This window comes from Heptranchias perlo, chromosome 4 (genome assembly GCF_035084215.1).
Source record: "Heptranchias perlo isolate sHepPer1 chromosome 4, sHepPer1.hap1, whole genome shotgun sequence".
NCBI lineage: Eukaryota > Metazoa > Chordata > Chondrichthyes > Hexanchiformes > Hexanchidae > Heptranchias > Heptranchias perlo.
Genome location: NC_090328.1, coordinates 82,084,291 through 82,110,510, shown reverse-complemented (window position 1 = coordinate 82,110,510; position 26,220 = coordinate 82,084,291). Strand labels below are relative to the sequence as shown.

The following is a 26,220-nucleotide window of genomic DNA, read 5'->3' as shown; positions in this document are numbered from 1 at the left end:
TTACAACCTTCCAGACTCAACATTGATTTCAGTAACTTCATATCATAACCACTGCTCCCATTTTTTTGGACAGCAGGTGCTGGTAATGGTTCTGCTGTTGTCATTTACAGCTCCTTTCGACCCATCTTTTGTTTCTTTACTTGTCCCATTACCACCCTCCTTGCCTTGCACCATCATCCCTTTTGTCATTTAATCACTCTTGCCCTCCACCCTATCACAGACCTTCCCTTTTGTTCTTTCCTCCCATCCCCTTCCTCCCCCGCCCGCCCCCCGCCCCATCCTTTTGCCTGGCTCTGTACTTGCTTAAAAGCTGCTAAATCTTTAACTTTTTCCAGTTCTGATGAAAGGTCATCGACCTGAAACGGTAACTTTTTTTTCCACAGATGCTACTCGACTTGCTGAGTATTTCCAGCATTTTCTGTTTTTATTGCATTCTAAGAGAAGCTCCACATTAAAAGTGTGGATTTGACTTAAAACTGGCAAAAAGACACTCCAGTGCCACCTGATCCATGAATGCATGCATGGTTTCTGGTATGTATATTATTTTCTTCTGTAAAAAGGGGGATTACTTTAAATAATAAGTACTCGCCTAGATGCTTTTCTTTCCCTTTAAAGAAACTGACAATTACATATAGTTTGGCACAAGTTAGCACACAGCTCTCTGCAATTGAAAGTAAAATATTTAGTTATTACATTTTTTGCCTCATTCAAATATATTTTCTTTGCACCCTTGTTCTTAGGTTGCAGCACGGGTTATGCTACTCTCCTGAGAGAGTGGCACTGGCAGTATCTTCCCAAATCAGGGTTGCTGAGAGGTAGAAAATTGTTTCATGACAGCAGTTTATTGAACCAGTTTTGTTCTATTATCAAAACAGGTGGCACACAGCGTCTACCTCGTATTGTAGGAGTATCCTTAGCAAAGGAACTTATCTTTTCTGGACGAGTGCTTGATGGCATTGAAGCAAAAGCAGTTGGTCTGGTTAGTCACACTGTGGAACAGAATGAAACAGGAGATGCAGCCTATCACAGGGCATTGTCCCTCGCAAAAGAATTTCTACCTCAGGTACATCAATCTTTTAATATTTGTGATGTGGAGATGCCGGTGATGGACTGGGGTTGACAATTGTAAACAATTTTACAACACCAAGTTATAGTCCAGCAATTTTATTTTAAATTCACAAGCTTTCGGAGGCTTCCTCCTTCGTCAGGTGAACGATGTGAATGAGTTGTGGAGGAGAAAAATTACCAACCAATGGAGCAAGCGAAGGAGGAAGCCTCCGAAAGCTTGTGAATTTAAAATAAAATTGCTGGACTATAACTTGGTGTTGTAAAATTGTTTACAATTTTAATATTTGGTTTCAGGAATGAATTTTTTGAAGAGTTTTCAGTTTTGTACATGTTATAAAATTATTAGTACCTCTTGAAGAATTTATAAGTCTTATCAAAATTGTGATACCAGCAAAACTTTTGTGTTTGTACATGCTTTGCTGTGATTAATAGGATAAGGCTCACAACGCATACGATAGGACATGGGTTCACCCCATATAAGTGGCTCAGAGTGGCAATACTCCCATCTGGGTCCGAAGGTCATCAGTTCAAGCCCACTTCAGAATTTGAGCGCATAATCTGGGCTGACATTTCAGTGTAGTACTGAGGGAGTGCTGCATTGTTGAAAGTCTTTGAGATGCAATGTTACATGAGAACCTGTCTGCCTGTTCAGGTGAATGCAAAATATTTCATAATACCCCTCAACCAAAACGGATTAACTGGTGATTTATCTCATTGCTGGTTGTGGAACTTTGCTGTGCGCAAAATGAATGCTGCATTTGCCTACAAAATAACAGTGACTACACTTCAAAAATAATTAATTGGTTGTAAAGTGCTTTGGAACATCCTGAGATTATGAAAGATGCTAAATAAATACAAGCTCTTTCTATAGGACACAGGCTCACCCCGATGTGACCACATGATAACATTTAAGACCAAACTTCTGGTCATCCGTCCTAATATCTCCTTTGACCCGTGCATTGAAGGGTGGCAAATGTAACCCCACTATTTAAAAAAGGAGGGAGAGAAAAAACAGGGAATTACAGACCAGTTAGCCTAACATCAGTAGTGGGGAAAATCCTAGAGTCTATTATAAAAGATGTGATAACAGAACACTTGGAGGTCATTAATGGGATTGGACAAAGTCAGCATGGGTTTATGAAAGGGAAATTATGCTTGACAAATCTACTGGAGTTTTTTGAGGATGTAACTAGTAGAATAGATAGGGGAGAACCAGTGGATGTGGTGTATTTGCATTTTCAGAAGGCTTTTGATAAGGTCCCACACAAGAGGTTAGTGCGCAAAATTAAAGCACATGGGATTGGGGGGAATATACTGGCATGGATTGAGAATTGGTTGACAGACAGGAAACAAAGAGCAGGAATAAACGGGTCTTTTTCCGGTTGGCAGGCAGTGACTAGTGGGGTACCGCAGGGATCAGTGCTTGGGCCCCAGCTATTCACAATATATATCAATGATTTGGATGAGGGAACTAAATGTAACATTTCCAAGTTTGCAGACGACACAAAGCTGGGGTGGAATGTGAGCTGTGAGGAGGATGCAAAGAGGCTCCAATGTGATTTAGACAAGTTGGGTGAGTGGGCAAGAACATGGCAGATGCAATATAACGTGGATAAATGTGAGGATATCCACTTTGGTTGTAAAAACAGAAAGGCAGATTATTATCTGAAGTGCTAGATTGTATAAATGCAGAGATTAGACAAGCATGTAACAAAGGCATAGTGGTCTTAATGAGGGACTTTAACCTTCACTTAGATTGGGGAAAGCAGACTAGCAACTGTCAGAAAGGTAGTGAATTTCTTGAGTGTGTCCAGGATAGTTTTCTACAGCAGTACTTCCTAGAGGCAACAAGGGGGCAAGCCATACCAGATTTAGTAATGAGTAATGAACCAAATTTAGTTAACAGCTTAACTGTGCGTGAACATCTATCCAATAGCAATCATAACATGATCGAGTTCAATGTAGTGTTTGAAAGGGAAAAAAGTGAATCAGCTGCTAAGATTCTAGACTTGGGTACGGCCGACTTCAATGGGATGAGACAGAGACTGTCCACAGTAAACTGGGCAAATTCTGTTGATGGGTAAAACGACTGATGATCAGTGGGAAATGTTTAAAGAAATATTTAACGAGATACAGAATTCTACTTGCCAAAAAAAACAGCCATGGATAACTAAAGAGGTAAGGGACAGTATAAGACATAAGGAAAGGGCATACAAAAAGACAAAAAATGGCACAGATCCTGGTGAATGGAAAATATACAAAGATCAACAAAGGGTCACAAAACAGATAGTAAGAGCTCCAAAAAGAGAGTATGAAAAGAAACTTGCAAGGGATATCAAAACCAATACGAAGAACTTTTATAGTTATATTAGGAAAAAGAGGGTGGTCAGGAGCAGTGTTGGCCCCTTAAAAACTGAAAGTGGGGATATTGTCATTGACAATGGGGAAATGGTGGACATGTTGAATAATTACTTTGCGTCAGCATTTACAGTAGAAAAAGAGGATAGCATGCCGGAAATCCCAAGAAATCTAATATTGAATCGGGGACAGGGACTCGATAAAATTAACATAAGTAAAGCAACAGTAGTGAAGAAAATAATAGCACTAAATAGTGACAAATCCTCAGGACCAGATGGTTTCCATCCCAGGATTTTAAAGGAAGTAGGTGAGCTCATTGCAGATGCCCGAACTATAATCTTTCACTGTCCCTCTAGATTGGAAAATTGCACATGTCACTCCGCTTTTTAAGAAAGGAGAGAAAGGGAAACCAGGGAATTATAGACCAGTTAGCCTAACATCTGTTGTGGGGAAATTGCTGGAGTCCATAATTTAAAGATAGGGTGACTGAACACCTCGAGAATTTTCAGTTAATTGCTGAGAGCCAGCATGGATTTGTGAAAGGTAGGTCGTGCCTGACAAAACTGATTGAATTTTTTGAAGAGGTGACTAAAGTAGTGGACAGGGGAATGTCAATGGATGTTATTTATATGGACTTCCAGAAGGCATTTGATAAGGTCCCACATAAGAGACTGTTAGCTAAGTTAGAAGCCCATGGAATCGAGGGAAAAGTACGGACTTGGTTAGGAAATTGGCTGAGCGAAAGGCGACAGAGAGTAGGGATAATGGGTAAGTATTCATATTGGCAGGATGTGACTAGTGGCGTCTTGGGGCCTCAATTATTCACAATATTTATTAACGACTTAGATGAAGGCATAGAAAGTCTCATATCTAATTTTGCCGATGACACAAAGATTGGTGGCATTGTAAGCAGTGTAGATGAAAACATAAAATTACAAAGGGATATTGACAGATTAGGTGAATGGGCAAAACTGTGGCAGATGGAATTCAATGTAGATAAATGTGAGGTCATCCACTTTGGATCAAAAAAGGATAGAACAGGGTATTTTCTAAATGGTAAAAAGTTAAAAACAGTGGATGTCCAAAGGGACTTAGGGGTTCAGGTACATAGATCATTGAAGTGTCATGGACAGGTGCAGAAGATAATCAATAAGGCTAATGGAATGCTGGCCTTTATATCTAGAGGACTGGATTACTAGGGGGCAGAAGTTGTGCTGCAGCTATACAAAACCCTGGTTAGACCGCACCTGGAGTACTGTGAGCAGTTCTGGGCACCGCACCTTCGGAAGGACATATTGGCTTTGAGGAAAGCTGTCCTTGCCATGGAGGGAGTGCAACAAAGGTTTACCAGACTGATTCCTGGGATGGCAGGACTGACTTATGAGGAAAGATTGGGTCGACTAGGCCTATATTCACTTGATTTTAGAAGAATGAGAGGTGATCTCCTCGAAACATATAAAATTCTAACAGGACTAGACAGACTAGATGCAGGGAGGATGTTCCCGATGGCTGGGGAGTCCAGAACCAGGGGTCGCAGTCTCAGGATACGGGCATGCCATTTAGAACCAAGATGAGGAGAAATTTCTTCACTGAGAGGGTAGTGAACCTGTGGAATTCTCTACCACAGAAGGCAGTGGAGGCCAAGTCATTAGATGTATTCAAGAAGGAGATAGATATATTTCTTGATGCTAAAGGGATCAAGGGATAGGGGGGGAAAAACGGGAACAGGGTACTGAGTTAGACGATCAGCCATGATCATTTTGAATGGCGGAGCAGGCCCAACTCTTGCTCCTATTTTCTATGTTTCTATGTACCAATGTTTGTCTGATTACACTCCTGTGAAGCACCTTAGGACCTTTTTCTACATTTAAAAGTGCTATATGAATGCAAATTGTTGACACTAGGCAATTCCTACTGTGTGGGGAATTCACAGGGACAAATTTCCATCCTATCACTCCCTGGCAAAGCATAGTGCTGGGTAATTGCATGTGATGTTTGGGAAGGGAGTTTAAAAAAACTTGCATGGAAATAACTTTTAAAAAGGGGGAACTTGCTACTCATTGCTAAAAGTGCAATGCATTTGCCCCTTATTGATCAAATGTGATTTGACACATATGGTCCAACTAGAAGCAGCTGTTCTCTTTCTGTTTTATGAATTGTATCAGTTACAGTGTATGGAATGATAAAGACTAAGGTTTTTTATGTATAATGTATTATGTATTCCTTTATTAGTTCATGTCTAGCTGTATGCTCCAAGATTCTTGAGTTAAGTAAACCAATGCTAATGATTTCTTACTATTATATTTTTAAGGGGCCTATTGCAGTGAGATTAGCAAAACTAGCCATCAATCGAGGGATAGAGGTAAATCTTGTTTTACCTTGTTTGTCTATTACTTGTAAAAACTGTGTTTCTTTTGGTGTTATTCAACAGCAGGTGTTATTTAAAATCAATTATTCTCAGGCTCTCAGTCATTGTACAAGTGCTACCCTTGTTATGTAAAGCTAGATTTCCAACCAGCACGATTACTCCCATCTATGACTTTTGGGGATGCGGGGGCCAGGAATTGGTGCAAGGGTTGATTTTGCTACTTGTCACTTCACTTGTGTATTGCACAAATGGTGGGAGAGTTTTGTTTACAAATTTAGTCTGATGCAAATTAACCCATGTAATGTTGCAATGCTAAACTTCTAAGTCTCTCCACCCCTTTTTCCTCCTTTAAGACCCACCTTAAAAACGACCATACTGTTTGATCAAACCTCTTAATAATCCCTCCTTTGGCTCAGAATCATTTTTTGTCTGATTACACCTTTGGGAAGTGCTTTGGGACATTTTTCTATGTTAAAAGCGCTATATAAATGCAAGTTGTTGTTGACTGAGTAATACGGCCGGAACCCGGAAGCAGCATGAGAATGGCAATGTGCAAATTGGGCAGAGTGCTTTTTCCTGCTGCTAAAACATGATCCATGGAGAATTCACTCCTTACCAAGCTATCATTTTACATTTTATTCACTATAATGGGACACATAAAAAGCATCTTATCCTAACATGCAAAATCTGTACATCCAAAGGACTGCAGTGGGTAATGTATATTTCATCATAATACTTAAGGTATTTCTTTGGGAATGGTTAAGCTTTTTAATTATATAGTGGATTTCATTTTGTTCATACTTGATAACTAGCCAAATCTTTATTACTTTAATGCTTGCTGTTTCTGAATTCATGCAGTGAAAGTAGTTACCAAACCAACAAAATATTTGTAGAGGACCTGCAGGCTGACTGAATAAATAGTGCTGGAAAAATTGTTCCAGAATTACTCACTGCTGATCAAGTATGACTTTAACAGCTCACTCAAAGTAACTGTACACTCTCCGAAAAGTGTCACTTGAACTTCACTGAAACAAAATAAACCTACAAACTGTGCCAGCCTCATCATTACATAGAACATGCAGCAACATGGGGCCCTCTGAATGGAGGGGTGGGGGAGGAGACTCAGGCTGAACTTTTACATCAAAATATTTTTAATTATTTGGAAGACCACAAAACCATTGCTAAAATTAAATTCCATATCCTGTAAAAGCCAGTTGACTGGCTAAGCAATAATGGGCACATTTTCCACAGAGGAAAATATGTCCTAAAAGCTTGATTAACTATTATGATGTGGCACCACTTGCTTGTCCATACTTCCTGCTTTCTAATGTCTTGGCCGCCTTTTGGTGTACCGTCACATTTATCTCATTAAAACAAGGTATCTTAGATTCATTAGAACAATCTATTTGTGACCACTTACAGAAGAATGACTTGACAAAAAGGTAACCTGAATTTAAAGCTCAGTTCTAATTAGCTAACCATAATCATTCTGTACATTTCTTCAGACTTGATACCGTACAGTTATATTCTAGATAGCAGTGGCATGATGTCGATGATTGATTATCAGTCCATAGCCCTGTCTACTATTGTGTCTTCGTGAGCATTAATCTGTTAACCTGGGAGCTAGCAGGTTGGGTGACACAGTGCGTTAGAACTATGCTTTTACCTCTGGGTACTGGGATTGAATCTAGCTCGGACTGATGGGATCATAATTTCCTTCTAACTGTCATGAAAGTTTTAGTTGAATGAGTTTCGGCAACACACAGTAGGTGGTCCCTTGCCCACAGCTTGTGGTTAGCTTGGTGGCAAAATTGTACCTAATTTACCATTCTGATTTAAGCCACAAGGATGAGTGGTGTGAGAAAAGGGTAAAAAAAAATCACTTGAGTTTCTTCTGAGGTACATGCTGGGGTGGAGTAGAGGGAGCTTTACTAGTCATCGAACTGTGCTATACCTGACCTGGCAGTGCTCGGTGCTAAAAGTGGAACAAGCATTCCTCTCCTCGATAAACACAAACATTTCCAAAAAACACTTGGATCCCAATAATAAACTGGACACGGGCCTCGAAATCTATGGGGAGGTGAGGAGGGAGTGGGGGAGCGTGTTTGCGGGAGGAAAACTGAAAATTCTAGGAATGCACAGGTCCTTCCAAATTTAGTGGCAGGACCTCATTATCATTTTTTAAATCCGTTTCCCATCCCGCAGCCGGCCAGTTTGACAGGCTGGCCGGCTGCTGGTCGAGAAAGCCAGCAGGAGAAGGCCACAGCCGGGGACAGTTGGGCATGGTTCCCAGCAATCGGAAAAGATTGGGTGTTGAAGGGGGTGTCGGACCAGCAATCTGGAAAGAGGGAAAGATCCTGGGGCAGTAGGGGTGGGCCGGCTGATTGCAGCAGCAAGGAGAGGGGAGCCCTCCTGCTACTCCTGGCTCACAAGCAGTGCAATAAAAAGCACTTACCTGCTTGATCCGGCTGCTCCCGTCTCCATTTAGTTGCCGGGTTTCCCGAGCTCTGGGTAAAATTTGTGGGTAAAATTTTGGAGTCTATTATTAAGGAGACAGTAGCGGAACATTTGGATAAACATAATTTAATAGGACAAAGTCAGCATGGCTTTATGAAGGGGAAGTCATGTCTGACAAATTTGCTTGAGTTCTTTGAGGACATAACGTACAGGGTGGATAAAGGGGAACCAGTGGACGTAGTGTATTTAGACTTCCAGAAGGCATTCGACAAGGTGCCACATAAAAGATTATTGCTCAAGATAAAGAATCACTGGATTGGGGGTAATATTCTGGCATGGGTGGAGGATTGGTTATCTAACAGGAAGCAGAGAGTTGGGATAAATGGTTCATTCTCGGACTGGCAACCTGTAGCCAGTGGTGTTCTGCAGGGGTCGGTGCTGGGTCCCCAACTCTTTACAATCTATATTAACGATTTGGAGGAGGGGACCGAGTGTAACATATCAAAGTTTGCAGATGATACAAAGATGAGAGGGAAAGTAGAGAGTGAGGAGGACATAAAAAACCTACAAGGGGATATAGACAGGCTGGGTGAGTGAGCGGAGATTTGGCAGATGCAATACAATATTGGAAAATGTGAGGTTATGCACTTTGGCAGGAAAAATCAGAGAGCAAGTTATTATCTTAATGGCGAGAAACTGGAAAGTACTGCAGTTCAAAGGGATCTGGGGGTCCTAGTGCAAGAAAATCAAAAAGTTAGTATGCAGGTGCAGCAGGTGATCAAGAAGGCCAATGGAATGTTGCCGTTTATTGCTAGGGGGATAGAATATAAAAACAGGGATGTATTGCTGCAGTTATATAAGGTATTGGTGAGATCGCACCTGGAATACTGCATACAGTTTTGGTGTCCATACTTAAGAAAAGACATACTTGCTCTCGAGGCAGTACAAAGAAAGTTCACTTGGTTAATCCCGGGGATGAGGGGGTGGACATCTGAGGAGAGGTTGAGTAGATTGGGACTCTACTCATTGGAGTTCAGAAGAATGAGAGGCGATCTTATTGAAACATATAAGATTGTGAAGGGGCTTGATCGGGTGGATGCGGTAAGGATGTTCCCAAGGATGGGTGAAACTAGAACTAGGGGGCATAATCTTAGAATAAGGGGCTGCTCTTTCAAAACTGAGATGAGGAGAAACTTCTTCACTCAGAGGGTAGTAGGTCTGTGGAATTTGCTGCCCCAGGAAGCTGTGGAAGCTGCATCATTAAATAAATTTAAAACAGAAATCGACAGTTTCCTAGAAGTAAAGGGAATTAGGGGTTACGGGGAGCAGGCAGGAAATTGGACATGAATTTAGATTTGAGGTTAGGATCAGATCAGCCATGATCTTATTGAATGGCGGAGCAGGCTCGAGGGGCCGATTGGCCTCCTCCTGCTCCTAGTTCTTATGTTCTTATAAACCTGACCGGCTGGCATTAAATTTAGATCAGGCTTCCAACTGCACTGTGGGAGCACACCTCGCAACCAGCTGCTGTAAAAATGGCGGCAAGCGCATACACGGTGGGTAGGGGTTGGGTTTCGCGATTTTTAATTTTTAACCCCCTCCCGCCTGTTGTGAGTGTGCTTACCATCGACCCCAGAGTCCCAGGATAACTGGGCTTGCCATTTCAAAAAAAGAAATAAAATAAAATGCACCTTTGGTATAAATGTAAGGAGTCGTACAACACCAGGTTATAGTCCAACAACTTTATTTGAAATCACAAGCTTTCGGAGCTTTCCTCCTTCGTCAGGTGACCTGATGAAGGAGGAAAGCTCCGAAAGCTTGTGATTTCAAATAAAGCTGTTGGACTATAACCTGGTGTTGTACGACTCCTTACATTTGTTCACCCCAGTCCATTACCGGCAACTCCACATCACACCTTTGGTATAGATAGTCAGGAAGGAACTGCAAACAAGCACACGGGACTGAAAGGATAAATTAAGAATTAGAAATGGAGAGTACTTGCAGTTAATTTGTTTTTCAGCTTAGCCAAAGCTGAAATTAACTCTTTGGTGAATGAAATTTTCCAGTCCTTATCCTGAGTAACAAAGTCACAAATGCAGGTGACAGTCGGTTCAGGAATTGGAATATTTTCTGGATCCAGTGGTGGGGCCAAATGCCATGAAAGTATCAGTGAATGCTAGTCATTTTAACCACTTTTTCCTTCAATTTTTAAAAATTGTGTTGGTGCTGACTTGCACAGAAGCAGAGCAGTGGTAACTGATTATCTTGGAAATTAGAGAATTGCTTTAATGCCTAAATCCTGTCACATTGAATGGACTTTATTACAGTCCGAAGAATGTATTTTCATTATATAAGAACCAATTAATATTCCTTATAGCATTAAGTTAAAAAAAAAATCACCATTTTAAATAAAAACAGAAAATGCTGGAAACACTCAGTATCTGTGGAGAAAAGAACATAGGGTCAACGTTTCAGATCGATGACCCTTCATTAGAACATAATTTAAATATTTAATTAACAAGTAGGTAAAATGCAGGTTTCTGATAAATCGCCTGTGGGCTCCAACGTAAAAGTAAGTAAACAACAGAGCCCTGATTTCCAAGACTCTGCCGGTGCTGTGGAACCTTTGCTGACAGCGGGCAGGGTCTTGCAACCACATCCACCAACCTAGGCTGCACCCAATTTCCCGAAAGTTATTATTCTGTCGGAAACTTAGGCTGTGCTACCAGCATGTGTGGGCCTCATTTGCATTGAATTGTTATTTAAATTAGATCAGTAAAAGAAACACAAACATAAAAAATAGGAGCAAGAGTATGCCATTCGGCCCTTGGGGCCTGCTCCGCCATTCAAAATGATCATGGCTGTTCGTCTAACTCAGTACCCTGTTCCCGCTTTTTCCCCATATCCTGAAGGACATAGCTGCCAGACCAGCCCTGCGGCAGGTGGTGAGTGAACCAACACAAGGGAAAAACTTACTTGACCTCGTCCTCAACAATCTACCTGTCGCAAATACATCTGTCCATGACAGTATTGGTAGGAGTGACCACCGCACAGTCCTCATGGAGACGAAGTCCCGTCTTCACACTGAGGATACCATCCAATGTGTTGTGTGGCACTACCACCGTGCTAACTGGGATAGATTCAGAACAGATCAAGCAGCTCAAAACTAGGCATCCATGAGGTGCTGTGGGCCATCAGCAGCAGCAGAACTGTATTCCAGCACAATCTGTAACCTCATGGCCCGGCATATTCCTCACTCTACCATTACGAACAAGCCAGGGGATCAACCCTGGTTCAATGAGGAGTGCAGAAGAGCATGCCAGGAGCAGCACCAGGCATACCTAAAAATGAGGTGCCAACCTGGTGAAGCTACAACTCAGGACTATATGCATGCAAAACAGTGGAAGCAACATGCTATAGACAGAGCTAAGCAATTCCACAACCAATGGATCAGATCAAAGCTCTGCAGTCCTGCCACATTCCAATTGTGAATGGTGGTGGACAATTAAACAACTAATGGAAGGAGGAGGCTCTGTAAACATCCCCATCCTCAATGATGTCGGAGTCCAGCACGTGAATGCAAAAGACAAGGCTGAAGCATTTGCAACCATCTTCAGCCAGAAGTGCCGAGAAGATGATCCATCTCGGCCTCCTCCCAATATCCCCACCATCACAGAAGCCAGTCTTCAGCCGTTTTGATTCACTTCACGTGATATCAAGAAACGGCTGAGTGCACTGGATACAGCAAAGGCTATGGGCCCCAACAACATCCCGGCTGTAGTGCTGGAGACTTGTGCTCCAGAACTAGCTGCGCCTCTAGCCAAACTTTTCCAGTACAGTTACAACACTGGCATCTACCTGACAATGTGGAAAATTGCCCAGGTATGTCCTGTCCACAAAAAGCAGGACAAATCCAATCCGGCCAATTACCGCCCCATCAGTCTGCTCTCAATCATCAGCAAAGTGATGGAAGGTGTTGTCAAAAGTGCTATCAAGCGGCACTCACTCACCAATAACCTGCTTACCGATGCTCAGTTTCGGTTCCGCCAGGACCACTCGACTCCAGACCTCCATTACAACCTTGGTCCAAACATGAACAAAAGAGATGAATTCCAGAGGTGAGGTGAGAGTGACTGCCCTTGACATCAAGGCAGCATTTGATTGAGTGTGGCACCAAGGAGTCCTAGTAAAATTGAAGTCAATGGGAATCAGGGCTGGAGTCATACCTAGCACAAAGGAAGATGGTAGTGGTTGTTGGAGACCAATCACCTCAGGCCCAGGACATTGCTGAAGGAGTTCCTCAGGGCAGTGTCCTCGGCCCAACCATCTTCAGCTGCTTCATCAATGACCTTCCCTCCATCATAAAGTGAGAAATGGGGATGTTCGCTGATGATTGCACAGTGTTCAGTTCCATTCGCAACCCCTCAAATAATGAAGCAGTACGAGCCCGCATGCAGCAGGACCTGAACAACATCCAGGCTTGGGCTGATAAGTGGCAAGCAACATTCATGCCAGATAAGTGCCAGGCAATGACCATCTCCAACGAGAGAGAGTCTAACCACCTCCCCTTGACATTCAACGACATTACCATTGCCGAATCCCCTACCATCAACATCCTGGGGGGTCACCATTGACCAGAAACTTAACTGGACCAGCCATATGAAAACTGTGGCTACAAGAGCAGGTCAGAGGCTGGATATTCTGCAGCGAGTGACTCCCCTCCTGACTCCCCAAAGCCTTTCCACCATCCACAAAGCACAAGTCAGGGGTGTGATGGAATACTCTCCACTTGCCTGGATGACTCCAGCTCCAACAACACTTAAGAAGCTCGACACCATCCAGGACAAAGCAACCTGCTTGATTGGCACCCCATCCACCACCCTAAACATTCACTCCCCTCACCAGTGGCTGCAGTGTGTGCCATCCACAGGATGCACTGCAGCAACTCACCAAGGCTTCTTCGACAGCACCTCCCAAACCCACGACCTCTACCACCTAGAAGGACAAGAGCAGCAGGTACATGGGAACAACACCACCTGCACGTTCCCCTCCAAGTCACACACCATCCCGACTTGGAAATATATCGCCGTTCCTTCATCGTCGCTGGGTCAAAATCCTGGAACTCCCTTCCTAACAGCACTGTGGGAGAACCTTCACCACATGGACTGCAGCGGTTCAAGAAGGCGGCTCACCACCACCACCTTGAGGGCGATTACGGATGGGCAATAAATGCTGGCCTCGCCAGCGATGCCCACATCCCATGAACGAATAAAAAAAACTATATATATATATATATATATATATATAATGTATCGCCTTCTTGAATACATCTGATGATTTGGCCTCCACTGCCTTCTGTGGTAGAGAATTCCATCGGTTGACCACCCTCTGAGTGAAGAAATTTCTCCTCATCTCCGTCCTAAATGGCATACCCCGTATCCTGAGACTGTGACCCTTGATTTTGGACTCCCCAGCCATCGGGAACATCCTCCCTGCATCTAGTCTGTCTAGTCCTGTTAGAATTTTAGATGTTTCGATGAGATCACCTATCATTCTTCTAAACTCCAGTGAATATAGGCCTAGTCGACCCAATCTCTCCTCATACGTCAGTCCTGCCATCCCAGGAATCAGTCTGGTAAACCTTCGTTGCACTCCCTCCTCAGATAAGGAGACCAAAACTGCACACAATATTCCATGGCCCTGTATAACTGCAGTAAGAATTCCCAGCTGTGGGCAAGGGACCACCCACTGCGTGCTGCAAGCTCACTCTGGACTCTAATCTGCTTGAGCAGGCTTCTTAAAGAGAGGTATACATGTGTCCATTAGAAAAGTTTTGTATTGTGCTTTCTGTTCAATGTTGCAGCATTTTGCCTCATGCATTAGTTGTTTTTGTTTGCCATTTTTACTGGGAACTGCCATTTTTAAATTTTTGGCATCATTTGTTGTTGCTGCTTTCCTTCAGTATTTGTAGTTACTGTGGTATTTAAGTAACACCATACAAAGTGCTGAGCCTGGGGATTGCTGGCCAGCTCCCAAATGTACTGCATACTTCAGTTGAGGAAGAGGAGTTCGAGGGACCACCAGTGCAGCTGCAATGATACCTGAAGTGTTCTGTCTGAACCCGCCACTACCTCGGGAACTGCAATTATAAACCCCTCCACTTGTGCCTAGACATGTCAGATGAGACCAGTCTTCACTGCCTTTGTTTCACAATACACATTTCTACCATCAGCTGCAGAATGATCTGCAGACAATGCCAGGAACAAGGACGGCTTTTCCGGTGATGTGGAGATGCCGGTGATGGACTGGGGTGTACAAATGTAAGGAATCTTACAACACCAGGTTATAGTCCAACAGTTTTATTTGAAAATCACAAGCTTTCAGAGGCTTTCTCCTTCGTCAGGTGAAAGCCTCCGAAAGCTTGTGATTTTCAAATAAAACTGTTGGACTATAACCTGGTGTTGTAAGATTCCTGGCTTTTCCTGTGGAATTGAAGGTTATCACAGTATCATGTTTCAGGATTTTTTTTTACTATTTTCCCGCAAAAAGGATTTGGTAATGTATTAGATTTCAGTGGTGTGTTTTAAATTAAAGTGAGATCACATAGGTTAAAAATTCCTCTCACAGTCATGTGATACAACCACTGAGACAAAGAGGTGTTGTAAACAATTTTACAACACCAAGTTATAGTCCAACGATTTTATTTTTAATCCCACAAGCTTTCGGGGGCTTTCCCCTTCCACACCGCCTGAGGAAGGGGAAAGCCCCCGAAAGCTTGTGGGATTAAAAATAAAATCGTTGGACTATAACTTGGTGTTGTAAAATTGTTTACAATTGTTAACCCCAGTCCACCGGCATCTCCACATCAAGACAAAGAGGAGTTTATATGTCAATGAGCCAGGCATTGACTGGCGACAGTAGTTAATTTGTTATCTCAGGCATCCCACAAACATCCACACTTATTACTGTTAGAATGACCTATTCATTTGATCCCAGCATGGGGTGTCTGCTGAGAATCCACTCATGTGGGTGAGGGTGGGGGGGAAGGTTGCCAGTTTTATTCACAGGCCTGTTGGTAAATCACTGAACAGAGAAGGAATTGGAGGGACAGCCCACCCACTTCCTGTGGTCCAAAGGAAAAAAAGGAGAGAAAAATGCCATGTTCATGCTCATTCAGGATATTGTACTGAGAGAAAGGCCTAGGCAGTATATTGTAAGACTAGTGTTGGCTACAGTGGGCATGGGGGTTGAAGTTAAGTAAGGTTAATTAGTTTTAATTATAACTGTTAACTATTTACATTCACTTGCTGTTTGTAAAATAAAGCAGCAAACGATTCATATCTGGCCTCATTTCACTGAAGTGTTTGGTGCATGTGAGGACACATGTGAAAGGCACGGTCTCCAGTTCCGATCACAAGGAGGAATTATTGTTACGCTCCCACGTTATGCTATTGTATAATTAGAAATTAAGCAGTACAGGCAAACTCCTGGAAACCACCTATGGGAGTTACCAGCACCTCTGAACCTGAGCAAATATGTAAGGCAAATCCAGCATGAAGTTTCTTTGCTACCGGATTCTTCCAAGTCATCCCATTGACAAGTACCACGTCAATAACAACTTCATTTGTGTAGTGCCTTTACCATAGAAAAATGTCCCAAGATGCTTCACACATGTATCAAGCAAGTTACAGACACAGGGGGAATTTTAACCCCTACACAATGGGCGGGAAAGGTTGGGTGGGGGGTTTAAATTGTTAAAAATATGAAACCCAACCCCAAACCACAGCAAACGCACCTATTTCCAGTTTTATCACGGCGGGTTTCAGGGCGGCCGAGTAACCCACTCTGGAGAGGTGGATTAGTGATTTTAATATTTAAATGAGGCTGTGTTCCTAATATTTTGGAAACTTTTTAATTTAACGCTGGCTAGCCAGGCTTCCCAGAGCTCAGAAAACCCGGCAGCTAAAGGGCGACGGGAGCTAAAGATCCAGCAGGTAAGTGTTTTTCCAGCACTGTTTGTGGGCCAGAAGAAGCAGGAGTGCTTCCCCTGGCCCCTCAAGCACATCTTCTGCTGCAATCTTACCCCACCGCGACCAACCCCCCCCCCCCAAAACCCACCACCGCTGCGATCCGCTGCGCCCCCTAGGATCTCTCCCTCCCTCCCCGCTGCTGTTCTCTGAGCGCCCCCCCCCCACCAATCCCCATCTTCTCGACTATGGAGGCCATTCCCAGCAGTCCCTGGCTGTGGCCTTCTACAGCAGGCTTTCCTGCCCGACAGCTGCCCAGCCTTCAATCTGGCTGACTGCCATGCAGGAAACAGAATAAAAAAATTCTAATGAGGTCCTGCCGTTAATTTTGGCAGGATCTCCACCTTCCTGGTATTTCCGAATTTCATGGCTGCTGACACGCACCCCCGCTCCCTCCCTGCCTCCTCGTAAATACCGGGGCCACTGTGTCTGCAAGGGCCAAAATTTTCATTACTCTCCCTGGGGAATGCAGACATCAAGTGGCAGGATGCAGAGCTTTCAGCAGTTGATAGGTTTCTTTTGAGTGTCACATGCATGTGGACATCCAATATGCGCTGACTTTTGTCAACAAATGTTGACATGCTGACTGGACCCCCAAACTGCTGATGGTTGGCATGTAGTTACAGTATTTATTATTGAAGGTGTTTTTTTCAGTCACAATGTTTTATAATTTGCACTGATGAAAATGTGGTGCTCCTAGGTGAGGTATAATAAGGCATTTAACAGGCCAAAAAGTGTTCAAGAATAAAGACAGTAACTTAGTTAACTTATGTGATTATAATTTTGGTAGGTACCGTGAACGTGGATCAGTCTTCAACTATCCAAAACAGATGATACTAGCATATTAATAAAGGTGGTAAAATGTGATTATTGGTGTCATTTTAAGGAACTATTGTCAACTGCTTATTTCTTTTCCAGGTCGATTTGAAAACTGGTTTAGCAATAGAAGAGGCCTGTTATGCTCAGGTATAAGTTTTAAGAGTGTATATGTGCCTGTGTATGTATATGTAGTTTGTTTTAGCATATTTTAGCTATGTACACCACCAGGTGAAAACAAAGCTTAAGAAATATAGGAGCAATGGCGTTTTCCCATTATATTTTATTACATAATAGAGAAATACAACCAGTTAATTGTGTTTCCAATACTAACACCGCTCATGATGACATTTGAGTAGTGTATGCAATTTGCAGCTCTAGTTTTGATCCTAAAAACACAAAGCAGAAAATAATAGGAGCCCAAAAGACCATTGATTTGGGAGCTTCACAATCTTTTATTCCACCATCAACTTATCCTTAAAATGCAGAAACCCATGTAGGTGCAGAACTATTGTGTTTCGCAGTATTTTTTGCAATTTTTTTTCTTCTTCCCCATAGCTAATCTTTTGTCATGTACCATTCCTGGCCAAAAGAGCAGGTAAGTGACCTACTGTCAGGCCGATGCCATTGCTACTTTGCAACTAGTTGCTTGGAAGTGCCCTTTTTCATTTGGAAATCACCTGGCTTCTGCTCAGCACCTTGTCAGATTAGGTACAATTGAGATCGATACTTACCACACTATATGGAAAATTGTGGACGTGAATCATGTCGCCCTTTGTTGGAGTCCCAGTGTGCTGTACTATCATGCCACTCAAAATGACTTTAAAGTACTTTCTTGCTGTATTTTAATCCTTATTTGATGGACCATTCAAATTAAATTTAATCCTTCTCATTTCATTATCACAGCAAGAACCTAGCAATATAGCATCCCATTAGAACTATTGTCTGAGAAGAATGAATGATACAATGAAGCATCACAAGTTGTAGTCACAACAATGGTAATTTCAGATTAGAAACTGCTGTAATTTACTGTATGTAGTTTCTGAAGCTGAATCTGCCACATATTCCTTTGAGTTGCACTGACAAAACAATGTGCTGTTAACTTCTTGAGACACAATGGTTGGAAAATTCTTAAAGGAGTAGTTTTCAAAAAATAAAGCTAATAATTCTACAGCACTTTTAATGGGCTGGAAGTGCCGTGGGGCAGGACAACCCCAAGCGGAGGGACACTTCCATGCATCTAGTTACAGAGCAGCATTGGCAGAGTACTGACAGCAGTCTATAGCAACGTGCTATAGACAGAACTAAGCGATTCCACAACCAACGGATCAGATCAAAGCTCTGTTGTCCTGCCACATCCAGTCATGAATGGTGGTGGACAATTAAACAACTAATGGGAGGAGGAGGCTCTGTAAACATCCCCATCCCCATCCTCAATGATGGCGGAGTCCAGCACGTGAGTGCAAAAGACAAGGCTGAAGTGTTTGCAACCATCTTCAGCCAGAAGTGCCGAGTGGATGATCCATCTCGGCCTCCTCCCAATATTCCCACCATCACAGAAGCTAGTCTTCGGCCAATTCGATTCACTCCACATGATATCAAGAAACGGCTGAGTGCACTGGATACAGCAAAGGCCATGGGCCCCGAAAACACCCCTGCTGTAGTGCTGAAGACTTGTGCTCCAGAATTAGCCGCGCCTCTAGCCAAGCTGTTACAGTACAGGTACAACACTGGCATCTACCCGACAATGTGGAAAATTGCCCAGGTATGTCCTGTCCACAAAAAGCAGGTCAAATCCAATCCAGCCAATTACTGCCCCATCAGTCTACTCTCAATCATCAGTGAAGTGATGGAAGGGGTCATCGACAGTGTTATCAAGCGGCACTTACTCACCAATAACCTGCTTACCGATGCTCAGTTTGGGTTCTGTCAGGACCACTCGGCTCCAGACCTCATTACAGCCTTGGTCCAAATATGGACAAAAGAGCTGAATTCCAGAGGTGAGGTGAGAGTTACTGCCCTTGACATCAAGGCAGCATTTGACCGAGTGTAGTACCAACGAGCCCTAGTAAAATTGAAGTCAATGGGATTCAGGGGGAAATCTCTCCAGCGGCTGGAGACATTCCTAGCTCAAAGGAAGATGGTAGTGGTTGTTGGAGGCCAATCATCTCAGCCCCAGGACATTGCTGCAGCAGTTCCTCAGGGCAGTGTCCTAGGCCCAGCCATCTTTAGCTACTTCATCAATGACCTTCCCTCTATCATAAGGTCAGAAATGGGGATGTTCGCTGATGATTGCACAGTGTTCAGTTCCATTCGCAACCCCTCAAATAATGAAGCAGTCCGTGCCCGCGTGCAGCAAGACCTGGACAACATGCAGGCTTGGGCTGATAAGTGGCAAGTAACATTCGTGCCAGACAAGTGCCAGGCAATGACCATCTCCAACAAGGGAGAGTCTAACCACCTCCCCATGACATTCAACAACATTACCATCGCCGAATCCCCCACCATCAACATCCTGGGGGGATCACCATTGACCAGAAACTTAACTGGACCAACCATATAAATACTGTGGCTACAAGAGCAGGTCAGAGGCTGGATATTCTGCAGCGAGTAACTCACCTCCTGATTCCCCAAAGCCTTTCCACCATCTACAAGGCAGAAGTCAGGAGTGTGATGGAATACTCTCCACTTGCTTGGATGAGTGCAGCTCCAACAACACTCAAGAAGCTCGACACCATCCAGGATAAAGCAGCAGGCCACTTGATTGGCATCCCATCCACCACCCTAAACATTCACTTCCTTCACCACCGGCGCAATGTGGCTGCAGTGTGTACCATCCACAGGATGCACTGCAGCAACTCACCAAGGCTTCTTCGACAGCACCTCCCAAACCCGCGACCTCTACCACCTAGAAGGACGAGGGCAGCAGGCACATGGGAACAACACCCCCTGCACGTTCTCCTCCAAGACACACACCATCCCGACTTGGAAATATATCGCCTTTCCTTAATCATCGCTGGGTCAAAATCCTGGAACTCCCTTCCTAACAGCACTGTGGGAGCACCTTCACCACACGGACTGCAGCGGTTCAAGAAGGCGGCTCACCACCACCTTCTCAAGGGCAATTAGGGATGGGCAATCAACGCTGGCCTTGCCAGCGACGCCCACATCCCATGAACGAATGGAAAAAAAAACTTACCTTTGACCAGGAATGGTACGTGACAGAGGACTAACTGAAGGAAGAAGAAAAGGGTTGTGGGCAATTGCATTGACATCGTGGCTTTGACTGAAACTTGGGTTATGGGTGGTGACACCTTGCCCCTTACTGAAGCTTCTCCACCTGACTATACATTCCAACACCTGCCTCACCAAATCACCCCTTAGTCTCTTCCGCTACTCCTCTGGAATTATCTGCTCCTTCCAGCACCTTACCTTGCTCCATCTCTCTTGTCTCTCTTTTAAAATCCTCACTCTGTACTACCTTCCTCAGCCCATTCTGACTCTCTCCCTGATACACCCTCCTTCCTTTCCTCCCTCAGCCTCTGTACTGAGCGACACCTCATCTTTGGTGATTTCAGTTTCCATCTCAACTCACCTTGCCCTCTCTCCTCTGATTTCATTGCCCTCCTAGCCTCCCTAAACCTCTCCCTCAATATCAACTCTCCTACTCATTCACAGCCACCCCATTGACCTTGCCATCTCGAGTGATCATTCTGTTTGCATGGTCTTAATCACAGACAAGACTATTTCCGACCACTTCCTTGTATCTCTCACCACCCATATTCCCCTACCTCCTTCCAATCCTAATTAAACCTTTACTCTCTCCCATTCCGGTCGTTCCTCCTGGTACGGCCCCCATCTACACTCCCTTAAGTCCAAGGAACGCAGACTTAAATGATTATGGCGGACAACTAGTTTATCCATTTATCGCCAGATTTGACTGGACCACATGAAGTGCTATCGGATCCTGCTCTCCTCTGCCAAAACTGCTGACCAATCCAGGATCATCCTGAAATGCAAAGATAACCCTGCCCCAATAATGTTTTTGCTTCACTGATCATGCTATTGTACACATCTCTATTTAGAAACCTGATAAAGTGGCTTCAACAAACACTATAGCCTGAAAACTCTGGTCACCACGGGGATGCAAATCCAGCATGATTTGGGGTGGAACCTGGATCTGCCGGATGTACACCCCATGTGAGAATGTAAGATCCCCCACAAATTGTGCACTGGGAAGGGTGGGGATCGGGCAGGAAAGTGGAGTTGAGGTCGAAGATCAGCCATGATCTGATTGAATGGTGGAGCCAACTCGAGGGGTCATGTGGTGTACTCCTCCTATTTCTTATGTTCTTAACCCCCAGCTTCCCTTTGCCACTACCATCTGTTTTATTTTTAAACTTGGGACCTTCTTAAGGCTCAGAACGAGACCTGTTAGGATTGAGTTTGGGCGGAATTCCAAGGGTATTTGGAAAGCCCCCAAAGACATCCCAAAAGTCAGTTCAGCACAGAACATGAGAACCATAAAAAGCACGGGGAATTGCATCCCCGTGGTGACCAGAGTTTTCAGGCTGTAGTGTTTGTTGAAGCCACTTTATCAGGTTTCTAATTGGAGATGTGTATAATGGCATGATCAGTGAAACAAAAACATTATTGGGGCAGAAATTGCTCGGAGCGGTGAACCAACAGTGCTCGCCGCTCCATAGATTTATACTAACCCACTAACTTACTTCGGGCATTTCCTCGAATAGGAAGCGGAGAAGAGCCCAGCATCAGTTCAAACAAAGCTAGGACCCTGGGAGAAGCGAGAGGAGCACACTCTCTCCTCGACCAATCAGATCACAGCATTTTTGACAAGCTGTGTTAACTCTCTGCAGGCTTCTAACGTTAAAACCAGGAAGTGAAAGGTACAACATTAAAATTGCCAAAACAGTTATAGACCTCAAAAAAGAGAGGGTAAGAAATAATTGAATTAAATAAAAGAGACAGAAGGGAAAAGTTTTTTAAAAAATGTTAATCTTTTAATTTAAAAAAAAATAATTTTAATGACCAAAAACTATTAAAATAAGGAGTAATGAGACTCTATGTTTTTAAAAGTTAATCTTTCGTTGTTTGACAGTCATTTAGACTTACCATGCTGTTAAAACTTGGTTTAGACCTGATATATTTAAGCATACCTGTTTGGCGATATTAGTTGCTTTCCAGCTGGGCAGCTGAGCAAGTTGACGTTGGTTCAGTGATTTCCCTGATTGCAGTGGGCCATATACCTTTAATTTGAAGCTGTCATATCACTGGCAAACCAGTAGGAGCAAATTCAGAATTTCTGCATTTCACGTTGCATGTGCAAACGCCAGAACTTGATCCTCCATTTCGCCACTAACAACTATGAGCGCTGTTAAGCTCACCGTTATTTTGCTAGCAATTTCTGCCCCATTATTGTTGTCTTACAGCACAGAAACAGGCCATCGGCCCAACTGGTCCATGCCGCTGTTTATGCTCCACACGAGCCTCCTCCCACTCCTCTTCATTTAACCCTCTCAGCATAACCTTCTATTCCTTTCTCCCTCATGTGTTTATCTTAAATGCATCTATGCTATTCGCCTCAACTACTCCTTGTGGTAGTGAGTTCCACATTCTAACCACTCTCTGAGTAAAGAAGTTTCTCCTGAATTCCCTATTGGATTTATTAATGACTATTTATTTATGGCCCCTAGTTTTGGTCTCCCTCACAATTGGAAACACCTTCTCTACGTCTACCTCTCTCCTACAAGTGGAAACATCTTGCCTATATCTACCTCTACAAATTCTTTTAAAATTTGATTCCAAGCTAAGAGAAGGAAATAATATATTGCAGAAGTTCACAATACAGTGGGCACGCTGACTGCCGCAGTGTAAACTTACTCAACAAGTCAATGTAGTGAAGTTTGCCCAGAGTTTTTGGCTTTCCCTACAAATTAGCCTGTGTGAAAATTGTCCACTATGGTTACAATGACCTTTTTATAGTGAAGGCACAACAACTTCTGTTTTCTTTCAGGACCATCCATAATTGTTGTAATTTTCATAAGAATAACTCAATTTTGGGGGGAAGGGAAAATCAGCAAAATAATAATCTTTACACAATTGTGGAAAAAGGTGATAATTATTCATGACCGTTTGTGTACACCTGTATTTTTAGCATCCCAAAAAGTTGCCTGAATTATTATTGATCTAGGTTGTCAATTTAAAAAATGCAATACTTATTCCTTCCTTCAAAATTTTAGCAATACATTATACACTGTTAATCAAGTATATATTAATGCTGCATTCTCAGCTTGTTTTCTTTAATGCTGTCTTGCATTTATATGGAGCTAACAGAATGATGAAGCAGAGAGCAAACAAGGCACCAAGTATGAAGTATGAACTGCAGCATATATTCAGACCAAGTTTTTGTGGGCAGGAAGCAATTAGGGCATATACAGATTGCTTTTGAAACAAACAGACTGGGTTCAGTAGCTTATACTGTTTCCAACAGGCATTCTTTCCTAAAAAGTCACCTGCAACAGGAAATTACATCACTAATGATCACATCATAATGGAATTGTTCTTGGCCACTTTTTAATGGAAAGTACTAAGAGGTGTTCAGAAAGCCAAACCCTGACTCAGGGCTCTCGATGAAAATGCAGGAAGAGGATGAAACACAATTTCCAATGGCTGTTTACAGAAATGAATTTCAATTTTTTTCACAAAATAATATTGCACACACAGTAATTTTACCATATATATTTTTGGAGAAGACCTCCTGATTTGAACCCATTTGTTTTGACTTTCTTAGCCATTCCAAGATATCTTAATCCTTTTTCATATACTGATTACATTATTATGCATTGAATAACTATCTTTTACTTGTGGACAGATGGTTCTTTAATCTCTGTTGTAATGACACTCCTGTTTGTAGGTCACTTTCCAAGAGGGAATGAGGACTGGGCTACTTAATCCAGTCCACATGGGGTTAGCTCATTTGCAATGCGTTCTGAATCTAATCAGCTGCTCCCAGACTGTGTCCAAAACACTCGTCAAAGCTTTGTTTGAATGAAGCATTATTTGTAATCCTGTTAGAATTGATGATAGACAATTGTTTCCTGTTTTTTTAAGATACTTATGATGTGGTTTCCTGTCATTTTAAAGGCGTACAAATACTTCAGTAGATTTATTATAATGCGATTTAGGCTCTCAACAAATTCTAGACATTGTTTTATAATATATATTTAATAATATTTAATTGTGGGTATTATTCTAGCAGTAAGGTCATAGGTGAGGTTGTAGGCAGTAACTACTTAACATAGATAAATTCTCTCTCTTGCGGGCACATACACATCCACACACGTAGCTGTTTTAAATAAACTGTTCCCAGTAGTTACTGTCTAAAGGGTGCCGATTGTAGCACTTGACATTAATGTTGTTTTAGGCTGTAAGCAAAAATCTCTTTTGTGGTTGTGTTTGTAAATCAGAAAATAAATAGTGCAGAGGTCAGGACTGATGGTATTTCAACTCTCCAGAATGAGTCTGTTTCTTACGCCATCTTTCTCAGTATGCTGCTTCACCTTGCCTAGCAATCCAGTGAGACTGAATTCAGAAACACAACTTTTTATTTTAAAATCGCAGGTGATTCCAACAAAGGACAGGATTGAAGGACTTAATGCTTTCAAAGAGAAACGACTGCCCCGATACACTGGGGAATAATAAGACACAGAAAAAGGAGTCTGTGGAACGGAACAAAAAATATCATAACATCTGATTTATGGCATTTTCTATCTGCCCTGTGTTCAGAAATGACTTCAAAAAGTACTGATTAAGAGCCATAATGTGTGTGATTTTGGGTATAGTATTTTTAAAGAAAAATGTGCAGCACTACTGTGTGTTTTTCTTACATTGAACATTTACTGCCATATAATTCTTTTGGATTCATATTTTTATTTTTAAACAATACCAATGAATGAATAAATACGGTAATTCTTACAGCCTACCTCTCTATCCCTTGGATTACATATTCTCCACAATTATCTAAGAAAGGGCATTCATTATTTTCACAAAGGTGCATATATTACTTTTTTACTTTGTGTTAATCCCTCCTTTCCTGGCACAGAATAAATTTGAAACAATTGCTTACGCTAAAGTGTCATGTGACATTTTTATTCATTGTTTGAATGATGATGCATAAACGATTAATTTCAGTAACTTGCACCCTACCCCATTGCTTATAGTGCCTTTGAAGTAGCTTTGTAAAAATGTTAATCATGTTATGTTGAGTAACCTATCGCCTTATAGATTTAAACATTTGGGCCTCTCACATTAACCTTGAATGAGCTTGAATGTTGTGCATAAACTTGAAATTCTGAATGTGTAGCACAAAATTCTTTTTTAAATTCAGAAAACATGGAGGACAGAACTTGTCAGCATTGCCATGAAGAACAATGCCAATAGTGATTTTGCATGGCATTGGAATAACAACAGTAATTTATTTGATATATTATCATTTGCATATTCATCTAGTATATTTCTGTGTCACTGCCACCATTGGAGGGTCACTAAAAAGGCCAGATGCCACAGGTAGTTAATGGGAGCATCCCTCCCCCATAAGTGGGTATTTTGTTAACGCAAGATTGTAAGAAATGCCACAAAGGGGATTTGGATGCCTGCTACCAAAGTTGTCTTAATAATTCTGGCAGTTGAAACCCATGATGTACTGGAAAGTGAACTAAATGCTGTTTTTGTACTTAATGTGGAGTATGAATGAAGATTTTCTCATCTTCCATGTCTCATGCTCTTTAGAAATGATTGAACATAAAAATTGAAAGGAAATAAGAATATTTGTTTCTTTAAGTGATGGGAAACAGCTGATGCCACACATTCTATATCTAATCCTATCCAGAATATTGAGCTAGTGTCTTCGGAACAGGCATAAATGGAGAACTGGTGATGATTTGTTATAGAATGCATCCACAATAGTTTATAAAATGGTAAAGAATTAGGCAATCTCAGTTGCCAGCTTTTGAATGCAGAGACCGTGGATGGAACATTCTGTGGAACGGCGATGAAGAGGTGAGAAAAGCTTTGAAAACTATTCAGTATCCCACTTGATCCCTCGAC

The 26,220-nt window shown here is 42.5% G+C and overlaps 1 protein-coding gene across 4 annotated transcripts in view; it reads left to right on the top strand.

Annotated features, from left to right (window-relative positions):
* auh (AU RNA binding protein/enoyl-CoA hydratase) overlaps window positions 1–25,239 on the top strand; it is a 248,056-nt gene extending 222,817 nt beyond the window's left edge. For 3 of the 4 annotated variants that reach the window (XM_067983244.1, XM_067983243.1, XM_067983241.1), the window contains 4 exons: window positions 876–1,063; window positions 5,738–5,788; window positions 17,197–17,244; window positions 24,736–25,239. In XM_067983244.1, coding sequence (XP_067839345.1) covers window positions 876–1,063; window positions 5,738–5,788; window positions 17,197–17,244; window positions 24,736–24,813 — 365 coding nt within the window. In that variant the 3' untranslated portion in view covers window positions 24,814–25,239. Of the gene's footprint in view, window positions 1–875; window positions 1,064–5,737; window positions 5,789–17,196; window positions 17,245–17,652; window positions 17,693–24,735 lie in introns of all 4 variants that reach the window. The other variant, XM_067983242.1, reaches the window with a different exon arrangement.
* Window positions 25,240–26,220: the final 981 nt, after the last annotated feature.